The 17,881-nt window shown below is 41.5% G+C and overlaps 1 protein-coding gene across 3 annotated transcripts in view; it reads left to right on the plus strand.

Moving 5' to 3' along the window:
- The first annotated feature begins 1,226 nt into the window (after positions 1–1,226).
- Positions 1,227–17,881, plus strand: part of GMEB2 (glucocorticoid modulatory element binding protein 2) — a 28,843-nt gene continuing 12,188 nt past the window's right edge. The window contains exons 1-3 of one of the 3 annotated variants that reach the window (XM_063459493.1): positions 1,227–1,376; positions 15,155–15,297; positions 15,437–15,547. In XM_063459493.1, coding sequence (XP_063315563.1) covers positions 15,179–15,297; positions 15,437–15,547 — 230 coding nt within the window. In that variant the 5' untranslated portion in view covers positions 1,227–1,376; positions 15,155–15,178. The remainder of the gene's footprint in view (positions 1,377–15,154; positions 15,298–15,436; positions 15,548–17,881) is intronic. The other 2 variants (XM_063459492.1, XM_063459494.1) reach the window with 2 other exon arrangements.

A 17,881-nucleotide genomic window follows, 5' to 3' on the forward strand; every position in this document is an offset into this window, starting at 1 on the left:
CTGATTGGCTGTTCCTGTTGCTAGGAAGATATACCTCTCATGTTATTTACTGGTTTCTTTTATACTGATTTAATGTTCTTTTTCTTTGCTGCTGAGGGAAATAAAAAAAGAGTGCAGCATAATACTCGCCTCTGTGCCATTAATAAAATCTGTAGTACCCACCACCACCACGACCCCTTTGAGTCTGGTTTGCATTTCTGGGGACTCTGCACACCAATAATGTTAGTAAATGATATTTCCCATGACGCTCAGCCAGAATTCACAAGCATCTGGTAAAGAAGATTAGCTACTAGCAGAGTGTAATGTAAATGGAACCACACATGTGGAGAAGGAACCAGAACCTAAAAATCTTGGGTCGGACAGTATTTGAAAACCGACAGTCTCTTTACTCTTCCCAGCTTCACTCCCGGCATCGAAGCAAGGAAGACCATAGAGACTGTCGGTTTTCAAACACGGTCAGACCCAAGGTGCATGTATACGGCTTAAGGATCCTCTCATATTCTAAAGGTAGGGTTACGTTTTAATAATTTTTTTTTTTTTTTTTTACATTTACAAAATGAAATCTCCTTTCAAAACCTAACATATGGTTTAGAGTATTATATTTAAAACAATAGTTAAGGGGTGGCAGTTGTCCTTTAAAGGAACACTATAGTGTCAAGAATAGAAATATTTGGCAACATACAAATGTGTATTCCTGACACTACAGTGTTTAAAACACATTGTAGGTGGCTTGCCCCCCTTAAAAGGGACTGAAATGTACTTTTATCCCAACACCGTGCTGGTCCATCGTGGCTGGCTCTGTGCCGCTCCGCCTCCTTTGCTGAGATCATCAGAATTGATAATCACAGCCCCTCCAATGCTTTCCCATGGGAAAGTATTGGGAGGCTATTGCACATGTGCGCTGTATGGGGAGACGCTGAGCACTGACCCAGGAAGCACCTCTAGTGGCCGTCTGAGTGAGAGCAATAAAAGGCAGTGTTTAAATCACAAAGCTTGCATGGACAGACAGTAGACACCAGAACAACTGCATTAAGCTGTAATTGTTCTGGTGACTAAAGTGTCCCTTTAAGGCACGCTCAGCATCACGGGAATTGTAGTTCAGAACAATCTGCACAGAGCTGTATAATCTGCAGCGCCTGTACACCTGCACCACCACAGCGACACCCGGTGGCCGGCATGGGCATTGAGTTTCATTACAGCGCATGCGCCCCAGCACGACTCGGGCCCAGATCCCCCTCCACTACCGATCACGTGGGCGCGCTTCCCCCTCCCTGTGAGATCGCGGGAACGCGCGCGGCCTGTTCCTTCTACCGATACGACCCGATCCCCGGCCGGGAAGTGCCTCGGGACCCCGCAGCCGGCGGCCTTGTAGCCAGGTGAGTGCCCCCAGCGCCAGCCTCCCCGTCCCCGCCCTCCTCTCTCATCACGCACCGGCGTCCGGCCGGCGGGTCCCTGCGGAGCGTCAGTACGTGACGGCGGCCCGGGGGGAGGGGGAGAGCGCCAGGCAGCCAGGCCGCATCTATGTAACCAGCCGTGTACCCAGCGCTGCCATGGCAACCGCACGGGGGGGGGGGGGGGGACCGAGCCCCGAGATAACCAGAACCCCGATATCTGATACCGCACCGGGGGGGACCGAGCCTCGTGATAGCCGATATCCCTGCATTATAATTGCATCCCTGATACCGCACCGGGGGGGGGGAGGAGGGGGGCGATGCACCCCTATAGCTAATAGGGCACAGGGGGACCGAGCCCCGCGATAGCTAATACCGCACCAGGGGGAGGGGGCACCGCAATAACCAATACCACAATATCTGAAACCGAACCCCGAGACTGCCTACAGGGAGACTTACCGCACCCCGAGACTGCCTACAGGGAGACTTACCGCACCCCGAGACTGCCTACAGGGAGACTTACCGCACCCCGAGACTGCCTACAGGGAGACTTACCGCACCCCGAGACTGCCTACAGGGAGACTTACCGCACCCCGAGACTGCCTACAGGGAGACTTACCACACTATGATACGTTGGTTATAAAGGGGTCATTTTCTGTATACAGCGAGGTTTATTGCATCCCTAGACTTTATATAAGGAGACTTAAAGCTGCGGTATCCAGGACCTTATACAGGGATACCTTAAAGACTGCACCCTCTGTTATACAGGGAGATCTCATAGCGACTGTACCCTTAGTTATCGTACAGGGAATACCATATTTTATGATTCCTGGGATTCAGTAGTGACTGCATTCCAGGTTGTTGTTCAGGTGGATCCCATACCGACTGCACTCCAGGTTATTATAGGGGGATCTCCTAATGCCTGCACTCCAGATTATCATAGGAGGATCTTGTAACGACGGTGCTGCACATTATTATAGGGTTGTCTCATAGCGACTGTGCTGCAGATTATCATAGAGGAATCTCATAATGACCACACTCCAGGTTACTATAAAGGGAGATTTCATAATAAATGCATTCAAGGTTATTATATAGATGCCACATTCCAGGTTATTAGGTAGGTAGTTGCCGTAGCAACCACACTCCAGTTTATTATACAGGGGCATCTCATAGCGACTGCACACCTGAACTACTACCAGGGGTTTCTGGAGCACGGGGGCCTGAAAAAAATACAGGGGCTCCCAGCATAGTGACACCACCCTAGGAATAAAGTGTATCTCAAATAGCATACAGGAAGAATACAGTGGTCACCTTAAAGATAAGTAGAAAGAATGTTTCCTATAGAGACTACACAGGTTTCCAAGGATATAGGATGTGTTGCACAGCAACTACACCCAGCACAGTTAGTCTTGGCATCGAATGGAAAATACAGAAGATCTCGTATTGCACAGATCTCTGGCATTAAAATGCTGGGTCTCTAATAGCAGCATGCTTGTGAATTAGAGCAGTCTCTGATAGTAATAAGATTTGTGAGAATAATACAGAGGGGTCTCTGATAGTAATAGGATCGTGAGAATAATACAGAGGGGTCTCTGATAGTAATAGAATCTTGAGAATAATACAGAGGGGTCTCTGATAGTAATAGGATCTTGAGAATAATACAGAGGGGTCTCTGATAGTAATAGGATCGTGAGAATAATACAGAGGGGTCTCTGATAGTAATAGGATCGTGAGAATAATACAGAGTGGTCTCTGATAGTAATGGGATCGTGAGAACAATACAGAGGGGTCTCTGATAGTAATAGGATCGTCAGAATAATACAGAGTGGTCTCTGATAGTAATGGGATCGTGAGAACAATACAGAGGGGTCTCTGATAGTAATAGGATCGTCAGAATAATACAGAGTGGTCTCTGATAGTAATAGGATTGTGAGAATAATATAGAGGGGTCTCTGATAGTAATAGGATCGTGAGAATAATACAGAGGGGTCTCTGATAGTAATAGGATTGTGAGAATAATACAGAGGGGTCTCTGATAGTAATAGGATCGTGAGAATAATACAGAGGGGTCTCTGATAGTAATAGGACAATGAGAATAATATAGAGGGGTCTCTGATAGTTATAGGATCATGAGAATAATACAGAGGGGTCTCTGATAGTAATAGGATCGTGAGAATAATACAGAGGGGTCTCTGATAGTAATAGGATCGTGAGAATAATACAGAGGGGTCTCTGATAGTAATAGGATCTTGAGACCAATACAAAGGGGTATCTGATCGTAATAGGATCTTGAGACCAATAAAGAGGGGTCTCTGATAGTAATAGGATCGTGAGAATAATACAGAGGGGTCTCTGGTAGTAATAGGATCGTAAGAATAATACAGAGGGGTCTCTGATAGTAATATGATCGTGAGAATAATACAGAGGGGTCTCTGATAGTAATAGGATCGTAAGAATAATACAGAGGGGTTTCTGATAGTAATAGGATCTTGAGAAGAATACAGAGGGGTCTCTGATAGCAATAGGATCTTGAGAAGAATACAGAGGGGTCTCTGATAGTAATAGGATCGTGAGAAGAATACAGAGTGGTCTCTGATAGTAATAGGATCGTAAGAATAATACAGAGGGGTCTCTGATAGTAATAGGATCGTAAGAATAATACAGAGGGGTCTCTGATAGTAATAGGATTGTGAGAATAATATAGAGGGGTCTCTGATAGTAATAGGATTGTGAGAATAATACAGAGGGGTCTCTGATAGTAATAGGATCGTGAGAATAATACAGAGGGGGTCTCTGATAGTAATAGGATCGTGAGAATAATACAGAGGGGTCTCTGATAGTAATAGGATCGTGAGAATAATACAGAGGGGTCTCTGATAGTAATAGGATCGTGAGAATAATACAGAGGGGTCTCTGATAGTAATAGGATCTTGAGACCAATACAAAGGGGTATCTGATAGTAATAGGATCTTGAGACCAATAAAGAGGGGTCTCTGATAGTAATAGGATCGTGAGAATAATACAGAGGGGTCTCTGGTAGTAATAGGATCGTAAGAATAATACAGAGGGGTCTCTGATAGTAATATGATCGTGAGAATAATACAGAGGGGTCTCTGATAGTAATAGGATCGTGAGAATAATACAGAGGGGTCTCTGATAGTAATAGGATCGTAAGAATAATACAGAGGGGTTTCTGATAGTAATAGGATCTTGAGAAGAATACAGAGGGGTCTCTGATAGCAATAGGATCTTGAGAAGAATACAGAGGGGTCTCTGATAGTAATAGGATCGTGAGAAGAATACAGAGTGGTCTCTGATAGTAATAGGATCGTAAGAATAATACAGAGGGGTCTCTGATAGTAATAGGATCGTAAGAATAATACAGAGGGGTCTCTGATAGTAATAGGATTGTGAGAATAATATAGAGGGGTCTCTGATAGTAATAGGATTGTGAGAATAATACAGAGGGGTCTCTGATAGTAATAGGATCGTGAGAATAATACAGAGGGGGTCTCTGATAGTAATAGGATCGTGAGAATAATACAGAGGGGTCTCTGATAGTAATAGGATCGTAAGAATAATACAGAGGGGTTTCTGATAGTAATAGGATCTTGAGAAGAATACAGAGGGGTCTCTGATAGCAATAGGATCTTGAGAAGAATACAGAGGGGTCTCTGATAGTAATAGGATCGTGAGAAGAATACAGAGTGGTCTCTGATAGTAATAGGATCGTAAGAATAATACAGAGGGGTCTCTGATAGTAATAGGATCGTAAGAATAATACAGAGGGGTCTCTGATAGTAATAGGATTGTGAGCATAATATAGAGGGGTCTCTGATAGTAATAGGATCGTGAGAATAATATAGAGGGGTCTCTGATAGTAATAGGATCGTGAGAATAATACAGAGGGGTCTCTGATAGTTTTAGGATCATGAGAATAATACAGAGGGGTCTCTGATAGTAATAGGATCGTGAGAATAATACAGAGGGGTCTCTGATAGTAATAGGATCGTGAGAATAATACAGAGGGGTCTCTGATAGTAATAGGATCTTGAGAAGAATACAGAGGGGGGGTCTCTGATAGTAATAGGATCATGAGAACAATACAGAGGGGTCTCTGATAGTAATAGGAACGTGAGAATACTACAGAGGGGTCTCTGATAGCAATAGGATCATGAGACCAATACAAAGGGGTATCTGATAGTAATAGGATCTTGAGACCAATAAAGAGGGATCTCTGATAGTAATAGGATCGTGAGAATAATACAGAGGGGTCTCTGATAGCAATAGGATCTTGAGAAGAATACAGAGGGTTCTCTGATAGTAATAGGATCGTGAGAAGAAAACAGAGGGGTCTCTGATAGTAATAGGATTGTGAGAAGAAAACAGAGGGGTCTCTGGTAGTAATAGGACAATGAGAATAATACAGAGGGGTCTCTGATAGTAATAGGATCGTAAGAATAATACAGAGGGGTCTCTGATAGTAATATGATTGTGAGAATAATACAGAGGGGTCTCTGATAGTAATAGGATCGTAAGAATAATACAGAGGGGTTTCTGATAGTAATAGGATCTTGAGAAGAATACAGAGGGGTCTGTGATAGTAATAGGATCTTGAGAAGAATACAGAGTGGTCTCTGATAGTAATAGAAACGTAAGAATAATACAGAGGGGTCTCTGGTAGTAATAGGATCGTAAGAATAATACAGAGGGGTCTCTGATAGTAATATGATCGTGAGAATAATACAGAGGGGTCTCTGATAGTAATAGGATCGTGAGAATAATACAGAGGGGTCTCTGATAGTAATAGGATCGTAAGAATAATACAGAGGGGTTTCTGATAGTAATAGGATCTTGAGAAGAATACAGAGGGGTCTCTGATAGTAATAGGATCGTGAGAAGAATACAGAGTGGTCTCTGATAGTAATAGGATCGTAAGAATAATACAGAGGGGTCTCTGATAGTAATAGGATCGTAAGAATAATACAGAGGGGTCTCTGATAGTAATAGGATTGTGAGAATAATATAGAGGGGTCTCTGATAGTAATAGGATCGTGAGAATAATATAGAGGGGTCTCTGATAGTAATAGGATCGTGAGAATAATACAGAGGGGTCTCTGATAGTAATAGGATCGTGAGAATAATACAGAGGGGTCTCTGATAGTAATAGGATCGTGAGAATAATACAGAGGGGTCTCTGATAGTAATAGGATTGTGAGAATAATACAGAGGGGTCTCTGATAGTAATAGGATCGTGAGAATAATACAGAGGGGGGTCTCTGATTGTAATAGGATCGTGAGAATAATACAGAGGGGTCTCTGATAGTAATAGGATCGTAAGAATAATACAGAGGGGTTTCTGATAGTAATAGGATCTTGAGAAGAATACAGAGGGGTCTCTGATAGCAATAGGATCTTGAGAAGAATACAGAGGGGTCTCTGATAGTAATAGGATCGTAAGAATAATACAGAGGGGTCTCTGATAGTAATAGGATCGTAAGAATAATACAGAGGGGTCTCTGATAGTAATAGGATCGTAAGAATAATACAGAGGGGTCTCTGATAGTAATAGGATTGTGAGAATAATATAGAGGGGTCTCTGATAGTAATAGGATCGTGAGAATAATATAGAGGGGTCTCTGATAGTAATAGGATCGTGAGAATAATACAGAGGGGTCTCTGATAGTAATAGGATCGTGAGAATAATACAGAGGGGTCTCTGATAGTAATAGGACAATGAGAATAATATAGAGGGGTCTCTGATAGTTTTAGGATCATGAGAATAATACAGAGGGGTCTCTGATAGTAATAGGATCGTGAGAATAATACAGAGGGGTCTCTGATAGTAATAGGACAATGAGAATAATATAGAGGGGTCTCTGATAGTTATAGGATCATGAGAATAATACAGAGGGGTCTCTGATAGTAATAGGATCGTGAGAATAATACAGAGGGGTCTCTGATAGTAATAGGATCGTGAGAATAATACAGAGGGGTCTCTGATAGTAATAGGATCTTGAGAAGAATACAGAGGGGGGGTCTCTGATAGTAATAGGATCATGAGAACAATACAGAGGGGTATCTGATAGTAATAGGATCTTGAGACCAATAAAGAGGGATCTCTGATAGTAATAGGATCGTGAGAATAATACAGAGGGGTCTCTGATAGCAATAGGATCTTGAGAAGAATACAGAGGGGTCTCTGATAGTAATAGGAACGTGAGAATACGACAGAGGGGTCTCTGATAGCAATAGGATCATGAGACCAATACAAAGGGGTATCTGATAGTAATAGGATCTTGAGACCAATAAAGAGGGATCTCTGATAGTAATAGGATCGTGAGAATAATACAGAGGGGTCTCTGATAGCAATAGGATCTTGAGAAGAATACAGAGGGGTCTCTGATAGTAATAGGATCGTGAGAAGAAAACAGAGGGGTCTCTGATAGTAATAGGATTGTGAGAAGAAAACAGAGGGGTCTCTGGTAGTAATAGGACAATGAGAATAATACAGAGGGGTCTCTGATAGTAATAGGATCGTAAGAATAATACAGAGGGGTCTCTGATAGTAATAGGATCGTAAGAATAATACAGAGGGGTTTCTGATAGTAATAGGATCTTGAGAAGAATACAGAGGGGTCTCTGATAGTAATAGGATCTTGAGAAGAATACAGAGTGGTCTCTGATAGTAATAGAAACGTAAGAATAATACAGAGGGGTCTCTGATAGTAATAGGATCGTAAGAATAATACAGAGGGGTCTCTGATAGTAATAGGATCGTAAGAATAATACAGAGGGGTCTCTGATAGTAATAGGATCGTAAGAATAATACAGAGGGGTCTCTGATAGTAATAGGATCGTAAGAATAATACAGAGGGGTCTCTTTTATAGTAATAGGATCATGAGAATAATACAGAGGGGTCTCTTTTATAGTAATAGGATCATGAGAATAATACAGAGGGGTCTCTTTTATAGTAATAGGATCATGAGAATAATACAGAGGGGTCTCTTATAGTAATAGGATCATGAGAATAATACAGAGGGGGTCTCTGATAGTAATAGGATCGTAAGAATAATACAGAGGGGTCTCTGATAGTAATAGGATCTTGAGAAGAATACAGAGTGGTCTCTGATAGTAATAGAAACGTAAGAATAATACAGAGGGGTCTCTGATAGTAATAGGATCGTAAGAATAATACAGAGGGGTCTCTGATAGTAATAGGATCGTGAGAATAATACAGAGGGGTCTCTGATAGTAATGGGATCGTGAGAATAATACAGAGGGGTCTCTTTTATAGTAATAGGATCATGAGAATAATACAGAGGGGTCTCTTATAGTAATAGGATCATGAGAATAATACAGAGGGGTCTCTTTTATAGTAATAGGATCATGAGAATAATACAGAGGGGTCTCTTATAGTAATAGGATCATGAGAATAATACAGAGGGGGTCTCTGATAGTAATAGGATCGTAAGAATAATACAGAGGGGTCTCTGATAGTAATAGGATCTTGAGAATAATACAGAGGAGTCTCTGATATTAATAAGATCATGAGGACAATACAGAGGGGTCTCTGATGACTGCAGCCCTGACGTCATACAGCTGTCTGACTTAGCAGTGCATATGTAACATTAAGTTGATAAGTTCCTGCCCCAAAGAGCTTACAATCTGAGTGAGAGGCTCGCAGATAGAGCCTTGATGCTAGAGAAGTAAAGTTTCTGACCATTCTAATGCAATAAAGATAATGACGAGTCAATTTAATGTATACCTAGTTATGTATATGATTGGAGGTCCAGGTTTTCTAATATATGCAATATGTCTATTGAGATTGTTTGGTTGCGACTCCAGAATACATTGATGCTGTTCGCATACTCGTGTTCATTGAAAGAACTCTCGACTCATTTAAAATTCACATGACACTTATGTTCCTATGCACGGCCCCATATGAATAGTGGGTCCTGTATTATATAATATTGGTTACATACAACTTTATCTAGACTATGAGCTGTGATCTGCAAATATTGAAATACATCCACATAAACCCAATAAAATTTATTATTTAGTCATTGGATTTGTCCCCCCACCCACCCCCCTATAAAAAAACACAATTCTGAAATATTTGCTATATACTTAGATTTCTGTTATAATTTTCATTTGTACACATTATTCTTTCAATAAAGTTTAATTGCAAACAAACACAATATTCCAAGCAAATCTACAGCTTTTTCATCTAACCGAGGCGTAGTGTAAATTAGCTCGGATGTTTAGATGGTCATTTTTCTTTGTTTATGGGGGGCACAATTCTTATACTGCCTTTAAAGTAAAATTTCACCTTTACAGGAAACCATTCACATAAGGTGCAAAAATGTTTCTGATTCAGGATGAGGAATCATTAACAGAATATTCCAAAATTATTATTATTATTATTTTTTTTTTAAAATAATGCTAGGTACAAAAAAAGAAGAAAAACACAACTTGCTCCTTAAAGTGGATCTGTCACCTCAAACCGACTCTTTCAGAATCTTTTCTGATCTATTTCTCTTTAAAACAGAAGAAAAGTAGGGACTACTTTGTCTTATATATTTTTCCCACGCTTGACAATTGTGACAAAATGGTAGAGCTTCAGACAAGCTCTACTTCCTTTGTCAAGCTAACAAAGGGTGAAGCTTGCTTTAACCCCTTAAGGACACTTGACATGTGACATGTCATGATTCTCATTTATTACAGAAGTTTGGTCCTTAAGGGGTTAAAAGAGCACTCCACATTCCAAAAGCTGCTTTATGGGTGAGTTTATAGCCACAGTTTCTACGGGAAATTGGCACTTTTTTTTTTATAAATGAACTAGGGAACTCCCCCTGGCTGTCAATCAAACAGCCAGGGAGGATTGCTTCCTGCTTCTGTTAGAGGGCAGGTATGCTCTATTTCAGCGTGCCTTCCTACCTCACAGACATCACACCAGACATGCGCCCGCGTATCTGGACACCAAGTCAGAGGCTTCTCAAGGTGAAGCCTCTTATTGCTTTTATCCCTGTGAGGAGACTGAAGGTCTCTTCCAGGGGGAAAAAGGGGAGGGTTTGCTAAGGCTGCAGTTCATAGGTTTTGAAAAACGAATGTATGTATTCATTGGGGGTATATCTACTAAACAGTGATTTTTCTATTTTTTTTAATTTTTTTAATTTTTTTTAGTATGAGCCAGTGGAGTGCTCCTTTAAGCTGCACCCTTTTATCAACATAGCCAAGTGTAGTTAAAATTCACAAGACAAAGCAGTCCCTACTTTATGTTTTAAAGAGAAATAGATCAGAAAAGAAGAGGAAACGATAGGGGGAAAGGTAAGTTTGAGATGACAGAGCCACTTTAACATACTTAAAGAGACACTACAATAAACAGACGCTTTAGCTCTTTGTAGTAGTTTTATGCCTGTGGACGCCTTCCCGTCCAATTTAGAGTAGTTTAAAAAAATAAATAAAAAAATGGAACTTTGTAATATGGAATTGTTATACGTTAAAAATTTGGTAAATCTTCCCACGAATCACCCTTCAAACTGCCTAGAAACAACAACAAAAAAACCCAGACCCGACTGTGTTTTCAACAGCCAATCAGAACAAGTATTTTCCAAGTTGAGCTGATTAGGTGCCAGGTTCTGAGCTCTAAATGAATTCAGTGCCAGACCATAGAAAAATAGCACAAAATAGATTTAAATATTTTTATTCATTAGAATCAAAAATGCTGAGTAGATATAAAAAAATATCAACACATTCAGGATATTGGTTAAGATTAATTTAGTGGGGGTTATGCAATATTAAGAGTTTTTTTCTGGGACAATATTCTAAAACTGGAGCCGTTACCATGGAAACCAAATAGACCAGCCCTGTTGATTGTTTCACTTTGAGACGTTTGCCTGATAGTTATACAGAAACACTAGTCATCAACAATTCTATTAAAAGGATACTATAGTGCTAGGAATATAAACTTTTATTCCCCCCCTCTGAAGTTACCAAATGGTGGAGGGGCCCTCTAATGTGAGCGCGTTAGGCCCTACCCCTTGGAAAGCATTTCTTCAATGCTTTCCTATGGGGATTTTACTGCTGCTGGATGCCCTTATGCAGAGCTAGGGTTGCCACCTGACCAGTATTTGAGGCTGTGTGGCCGGTGGTGGTATTGCAGGAATACCGGCAATGCAGGGGCCGGTATTTCTGTCTGATGGAACTCTGAGAGGAGAGATACATACTTGCAGACATTGGAAATACTCTCAGATCATGTTTAGCTCCACCCATCTTTCTGTACTCACACTCAGTGGACAGTGAGGACGAGTGTGCTGTGCAGGTTAACAAGCAGAGCAGATTGTATAGCTCTATCTGCAGCATTCACCCCTCCTCCACGGACAGAGAGAGATAAACTTCTAACTTCTTAGTAAGTAGCCAGATCTCTCTGCTGTGAGGGTTTATAGATGGAGAGCAGACCTGCTCAGTGATGAAGATGAGGACACTTAGAGACATAAAAAGTAAGCATGCAGCAACATCTCTATTTGTGAATTGTGACTGCATGTATGTCTGAGTATGAATGTCTGTGTATGACTGTGTCTGTGTGACTTTTTTATCACAGTGTCTGTATGACTGTCTGTGCCTGTATGCCTGTGTGGCGAACGTGATGCTGCCATGGGCTCCTGGAGGAGCGTGCTTACCAGCCTTCTGCCGAAAGACTATGGGCCCTGTAAAAGCCATGGGAAAAGACTTGATTTGTGGGATTTTGTTATTGGTTCGGGAACCGAACCAACCCCCGAACTAAAGACCACCAGGGAGTTTGTTAAGCCCAATTGACACCTTGTAACGAGTTCCACCGCAGTTTTCTAATTGTTCGTCTGGGGCCATCTTGTTCGCATGAACGCAGGCAGCGGTTTTTGGTCGTCGAGTTCATGGAACTGAAATCGGACACTCAACCTCGCGAACACCGCTGAACTTCCATCCTGCCTGCGTTCGGTACTTTACATCCTGGAAGAGTGCTGTTCGCTGGAATCATTTGTCTGAATGAGGTGAACAAGCTCCACGTTATATTTAGGGATTATGTATGTTTTTTTGGACGCAGGGAACTCCCGAACGGAACCGTCCGCAACCCCTGAATTCATAGAACTGTTTTGGGCATTGGACCACGTGTGCGGCCGGTCAGAACTTTACCACGGTGGCGTTTCGACTGTGTTCGTGGGATCTGAGCGCTTTTTGGATCTGTTGGGTGCTCAGATCCATGCTATCCAGGGATGTATAGACTGTGGGGGTTCCCATGTGGAAAATGTGTATTTTTATGTGTTTTTAATATTTTGTACTTTATGCTCACAGTGACACTATTTTATATGACATTGTGGGTGTGTTTGGGGGCATGTCACTGTGCTCAGATTCTGTATATAAGGGGGTCATTTGGCCATATTAAACAGAATACCCCCAGCATTCAGTCTCAACTAATGTCTGTAGGGGAAAGCTATACCTGCTATAATCACTTGCTATACTGCTCTTTGGATTGCTATACTCTCTTGGAGGAGAGGTCTTCCCACTGGGAGCTGGAACCAGATGTTAGTCCAGGGTGGGATGGGACAGCGAGACCCTAGCCAAGCTGAGGTGGCTAAGGGGACTACGGTACTTATGGTGTCCGGTGCTTATAGTACTCGGTGGTACTAGGAAGCAGCGATTGGCGGAGGTACCCTGTTGGGGTGCCAGGCGGTCCACCACAGCCTGAGTCTGTATGACTGAATATGACCGTGTCTGTGTGTGACTATGGCTTTATGACTATGTCTGTATGTCACACTGACTGTTTATGTAGGACAGTGTCTGTGTGTCTGTATGAATGTATGCCTGTGTCTGTTTGACAGTGTACCTGTATGTGTAGATTGTATGACTGTGTGCCTGTATTACAGTGTTTGTTTGATTGTGTGTCTTTTATGACTGTGTGCTTGTATAGTTGTGTCTTTGTGCATGTATGTCTTTTTGCCTGTATACCTATGTCTGTATAGCTGGGGAGGAAAGAGACACACGAGGTGACCTGGTACACACTGTAATTAGTATTTTTGTGATTTAGGGAACATTCATCTTCTAAATGTTATTTTTCTCTGATGTTACGTAACATCCAGTGACATCATGTCCTAATTCATTATGCAGATTAGCATGGCCAGTATTTTTGCCAAGCCTATGCAGAGCATGAGAACGTCAGGCGACTAAAAGTCGCCTAGCATGCAGGAAGTGCTCTAGTGGCTGTCTGATTGATAGGGTCACTGCACCCAAACCACTTCAATTAGATGAAGTGGTCTGGGTGACTATAGTGTCCCTTTAAATTTGGTTGTGGAATTGTATTCATAAATAATGGATTGTAGTTTGGAAAGTGTAATTAAAAGGGCCCTGAAAATGACATTAAAATAATTCACATAATGCATTAGGTATAGGAATATAATTTAGTATGTTTGAACATTTTATTTAACCCCTTAAAGGATCGCCCCACACACATAAAAGCATTTCAGCTAGCTGAAATGCCCAGTGCGTGAAGAGGTATTTTTCCGAAAAATTTAGATTTCTATTAATTTATAAAAAATGAAATTTTTATAAATTGCCTTGTCGCTCCCCACACTCCCACACTCCCACACTATCAATCACACAACAGGTCCTGTTAATGCATGGTCATTTAGGTCAGTGGCACCTGCCTTGCACAGACTTGAGCTGCTTTGGGAAGTTTGTGATTGGACAGCCACAGAAAGTCTAGGCTGGGTTAGAAGGGGAGGGCTTTAACCCCTTAAGGACACATGACATGTCTGACATGTCATGATTCCCTTTTATTCCAGAAGTTTGGTCCTTAAGGGGTTAAAGACAGCAGACAAGAGACCTGCAGACTTTGCATGCTGTTTTTAGATATATCCCCAATGAAAAAATGCATGATTAAATGCATGCATGTTTTCATTGTGTAATCAAGACATTCTATTTTGGCACAGGGCTTTAGGATGTTTGTCTGACCCCTTTAAATATCACTGGGTAAATCGATTGGAAATTGAATTGGACCAATATAACACTTTAAAGGGTAAATGATAATGTATTTTTTTTTACCCAAAAGTAATGCTGCTTACTGTTTTGTCCAACAACTAAAGAAGATTCCAAACTATGTGAGATCACATCGATGATTTAACTTTAATACATACTTTGTTTAGAAAACAAAGAAAAATATGCAGAAAAACACAAATGTTCCCTGTAGCCGAGGATAGCACTGATAAGCAGAAGTCAAGGATTACTTAGAGCAACACAATTACCGTTAGAAAGCCAGCTAGCATCATACGCAGCTCTAAAATACAACCCAGAAATCCAATAATCTGAACTCTGATATGCTTTTAAAGGAGCAATCTAAGCACTATAACCACTACAGCTCATTGTAGTGGTTATGGGCCAAAGAGTCTGGGAGTGGCATCCCCCATTTTCTTTTTTCCAAACCATTTTAAGCAGTTTGATATATATGTTTTTCTAGTTTTGAAGTGGGCTTTGGGTGGTTATATCTCTGCAACTCAAACCTGGATATCTTTTGTAGAACGTTTTAAAAACTTTGACAAAAGACAGATGGGAAGGCCCTGAAGATTATGCCATATAACAACTACTATGAACTATGAGTTAAGACTTCCATAGACCTCTAAGAAGTCTTAAACACCACCATAATTCAGATCTTCCATGTAGGCCACCACATCGGTGTCTTTGTTTAACTCCTTCCAGGCTTTTAATGTGCATTCTCTTTACCTTACCATAGCTCTGCGTGGGACCCTGGGCAACCATGTCTACCCCAGATGTCAGCGTTCACGTGGAAGAAGTGGTCGTTGTGACCACGCCAGACAACATCATGGATGGCAGCGGCATGGAAGAGGTGAAGGCTGTCCTGGTGACCACAAACAGGTAGGTATTACCCCCATCCTATGACAATGTATAACCCCTCCCGCCTGTGTACACAACCCAGGTGACCAGGAAAGTATAACACAACCCAACCATGTTGTTGAAATATAAGAAAATATTTGGAAACCATTTTGTCTTTGAGACTCTGTCACGCGACAAGAACCCTTAGTGAGAATGGAGATAATGGAAGGTGTTACACTGAATTGGAGACCGATATTCATCCTTCATATTCCAATTCATATATAAATGTGTGGTAGGTATATTTATATGATTTGTATGTTTATTGTTTATACAAGATTGCTGTGTTTGTGTCACTTGGCTAATGAACTTAGACAGACACTTTAGGAGAAGGTATTCTGTGAAGCATTGCCTTATAATGCATGGAACACAAAAAAGAGACTTAATACAGCGGGGATTATTGTCTAACAGCAAATTCTGGAGATTTGAAACCCAAATTGTTACATTAAAGGGACACCTAATCTCTATAGCTAATTGTAGTGGTTATGGCGCAAGCAGTCTTAAGGTGCAGTCCTGTTTATGTCAAACTGTTTACAAATATATATACATAGTAATTACATACTAGGCATACAGACTAGCTCCTCTTCTCTTATTGAGACACTTCCCTCCTCGGCTATTTTACCCAGCTGCGTAAATGGTTTAATATAAATCCAGAGGATGGAACCCATGTACTCTAGAATGAGCTGTAGTGGTTATGGTGGTTAGAATGCCACTTTAAGACAATATGTGAGGCTATCGGCTATCATTTCTAACAAATGCTGACAGGTGATATATAAAAAGTGCGGCCCTGCAAAATGTAACATTTTCCCTACAGCACAGGGGGGGAGTAATATGTCCAGTAAAAAACTGTGGATGTAGAACCGTACTATAGTACCAGTCTATATGTGAACCCCAAGAATGATTGCAGGATAACCAATGACCTTCCAAATTTCAGGAGTATATAGATCGTTACACCTTGACACAATCCTACAGAAACTTATAGTCCAGACACTAAGGGCTTGCTAAGGCCAGAATAATATGTCCTTTTGTTTGGACTGCACACATGCACAAATTGGTACAGTGAGTCTCATTAACATACATAAAGGCAGAGGAACACAGGATGGTTTCATTCACATACAAAGGTGTGTTGGTTTAGTCTCATGCACATACAGAGGTGTCATCGGTATCATTCACATACAGAGGTTTTAACGGTGTGGGATCGGTCTCATTCACCACCAGAACAGTTAGGGGTGGGGGATCGGTTTCTGTCACATAAAGACGTGTGGAGTTGGTCTTATTCACATACAGAGGTGTTGGCAATGTGGGATCGGTTTCATTCACATACAGAGAAGTTAGCTGTGTGGGATGGTCTCATTCACATACAGAGGTGTTAGCGGAGTGGGATCAGTCTCATTCACATACAGAGAAGTTAGCTGTGTGGGATCGGTTTCATTTACATACAGAGAAGTTAGCTGTGTGGGAATCGGTTTCATTCACATACAGAGAAGTTAGCTTGTGGGATCGGTTTCATTCACATACAGAGAAGTTAGCTGTGTGGGATCGGTTTCATTCACATACAGAGAAGTTAGCTGTGTGGGATCGGTTTCATTCACATACAGAGAAGTTAGCTGTGTGGGATCGGTTTCATTCACATACAGATAAGTTAGCAGAGTGGGATCAGTCTCATTCACATGCAGAGTGGGATCAGTCTCATTCACATACAGAGAGTTAGCTGTGTGGGATCGGTTTCATTCACATACAGAGAAGTTAGCGGAGTGGGATCGGTTTCATTCACATACAGATAAGTTAGCAGAGTGGGATCAGTCTCATTCACATGCAGAGTGGGATCAGTCTCATTCACATACAGAGAGTTAGCTGTGTGGGATCGGTTTCATTCAAATACAGAGAAGTTAGCGGAGTGGGATCGGTTTCATTCACATACAGAGAAGTTAGCGGAGTAGGATCGGTTTCATTCACATGCAGAGAAGTTAGCAGAGTGGGATCGGTTTCATTCACATACAGAGAAGTTAGCGGAGTGGGATCAGTCTCATTCACATACAGAGAAGTTAGCGGAGTGGGATCGGTTTCATTCACATACAGATAAGTTAGCGGAGTGGGATCAGTCTCATTCACATGCAGAGTTTGATCAGTCTCATTCACATGCAGAGTGGGATCAGTCTCATTCACATGCAGAGATTTAGCTGTGTGGGATCGGTTTCATTCAAATACAGAGAAGTTAGCGGAGTGGGATCGGTTTCATTCACATACAGAGAAGTTAGCGGAGTGGGATCGGTTTCATTCACATACAGAGAAGTTAGCAGAGTGGGATCAGTCTCATTCACATACAGAGAGTTAGCTGTGTGGGATCGGTTTCATTCACATATAGAGAAGTTAGCGGAGTGGGATCGGTTTCATTCACATACAGAGAAGTTAGCGGAGTGGGATCGGTTTCATTCACATACAGAGAAGTTAGCGGAGTGGGATCAGTCTCATTCACATACAGAGGTGTTAGCAATATGTGATCAGTTTCATTCACATACAGAGGTGTTAGCAATATGTGATCAGTTTCATTCACATATAGAGAAGTTAG

Source organism: Pelobates fuscus, chromosome 6 (genome assembly GCF_036172605.1).
Source record: "Pelobates fuscus isolate aPelFus1 chromosome 6, aPelFus1.pri, whole genome shotgun sequence".
Taxonomy (NCBI): domain Eukaryota; kingdom Metazoa; phylum Chordata; class Amphibia; order Anura; family Pelobatidae; genus Pelobates; species Pelobates fuscus.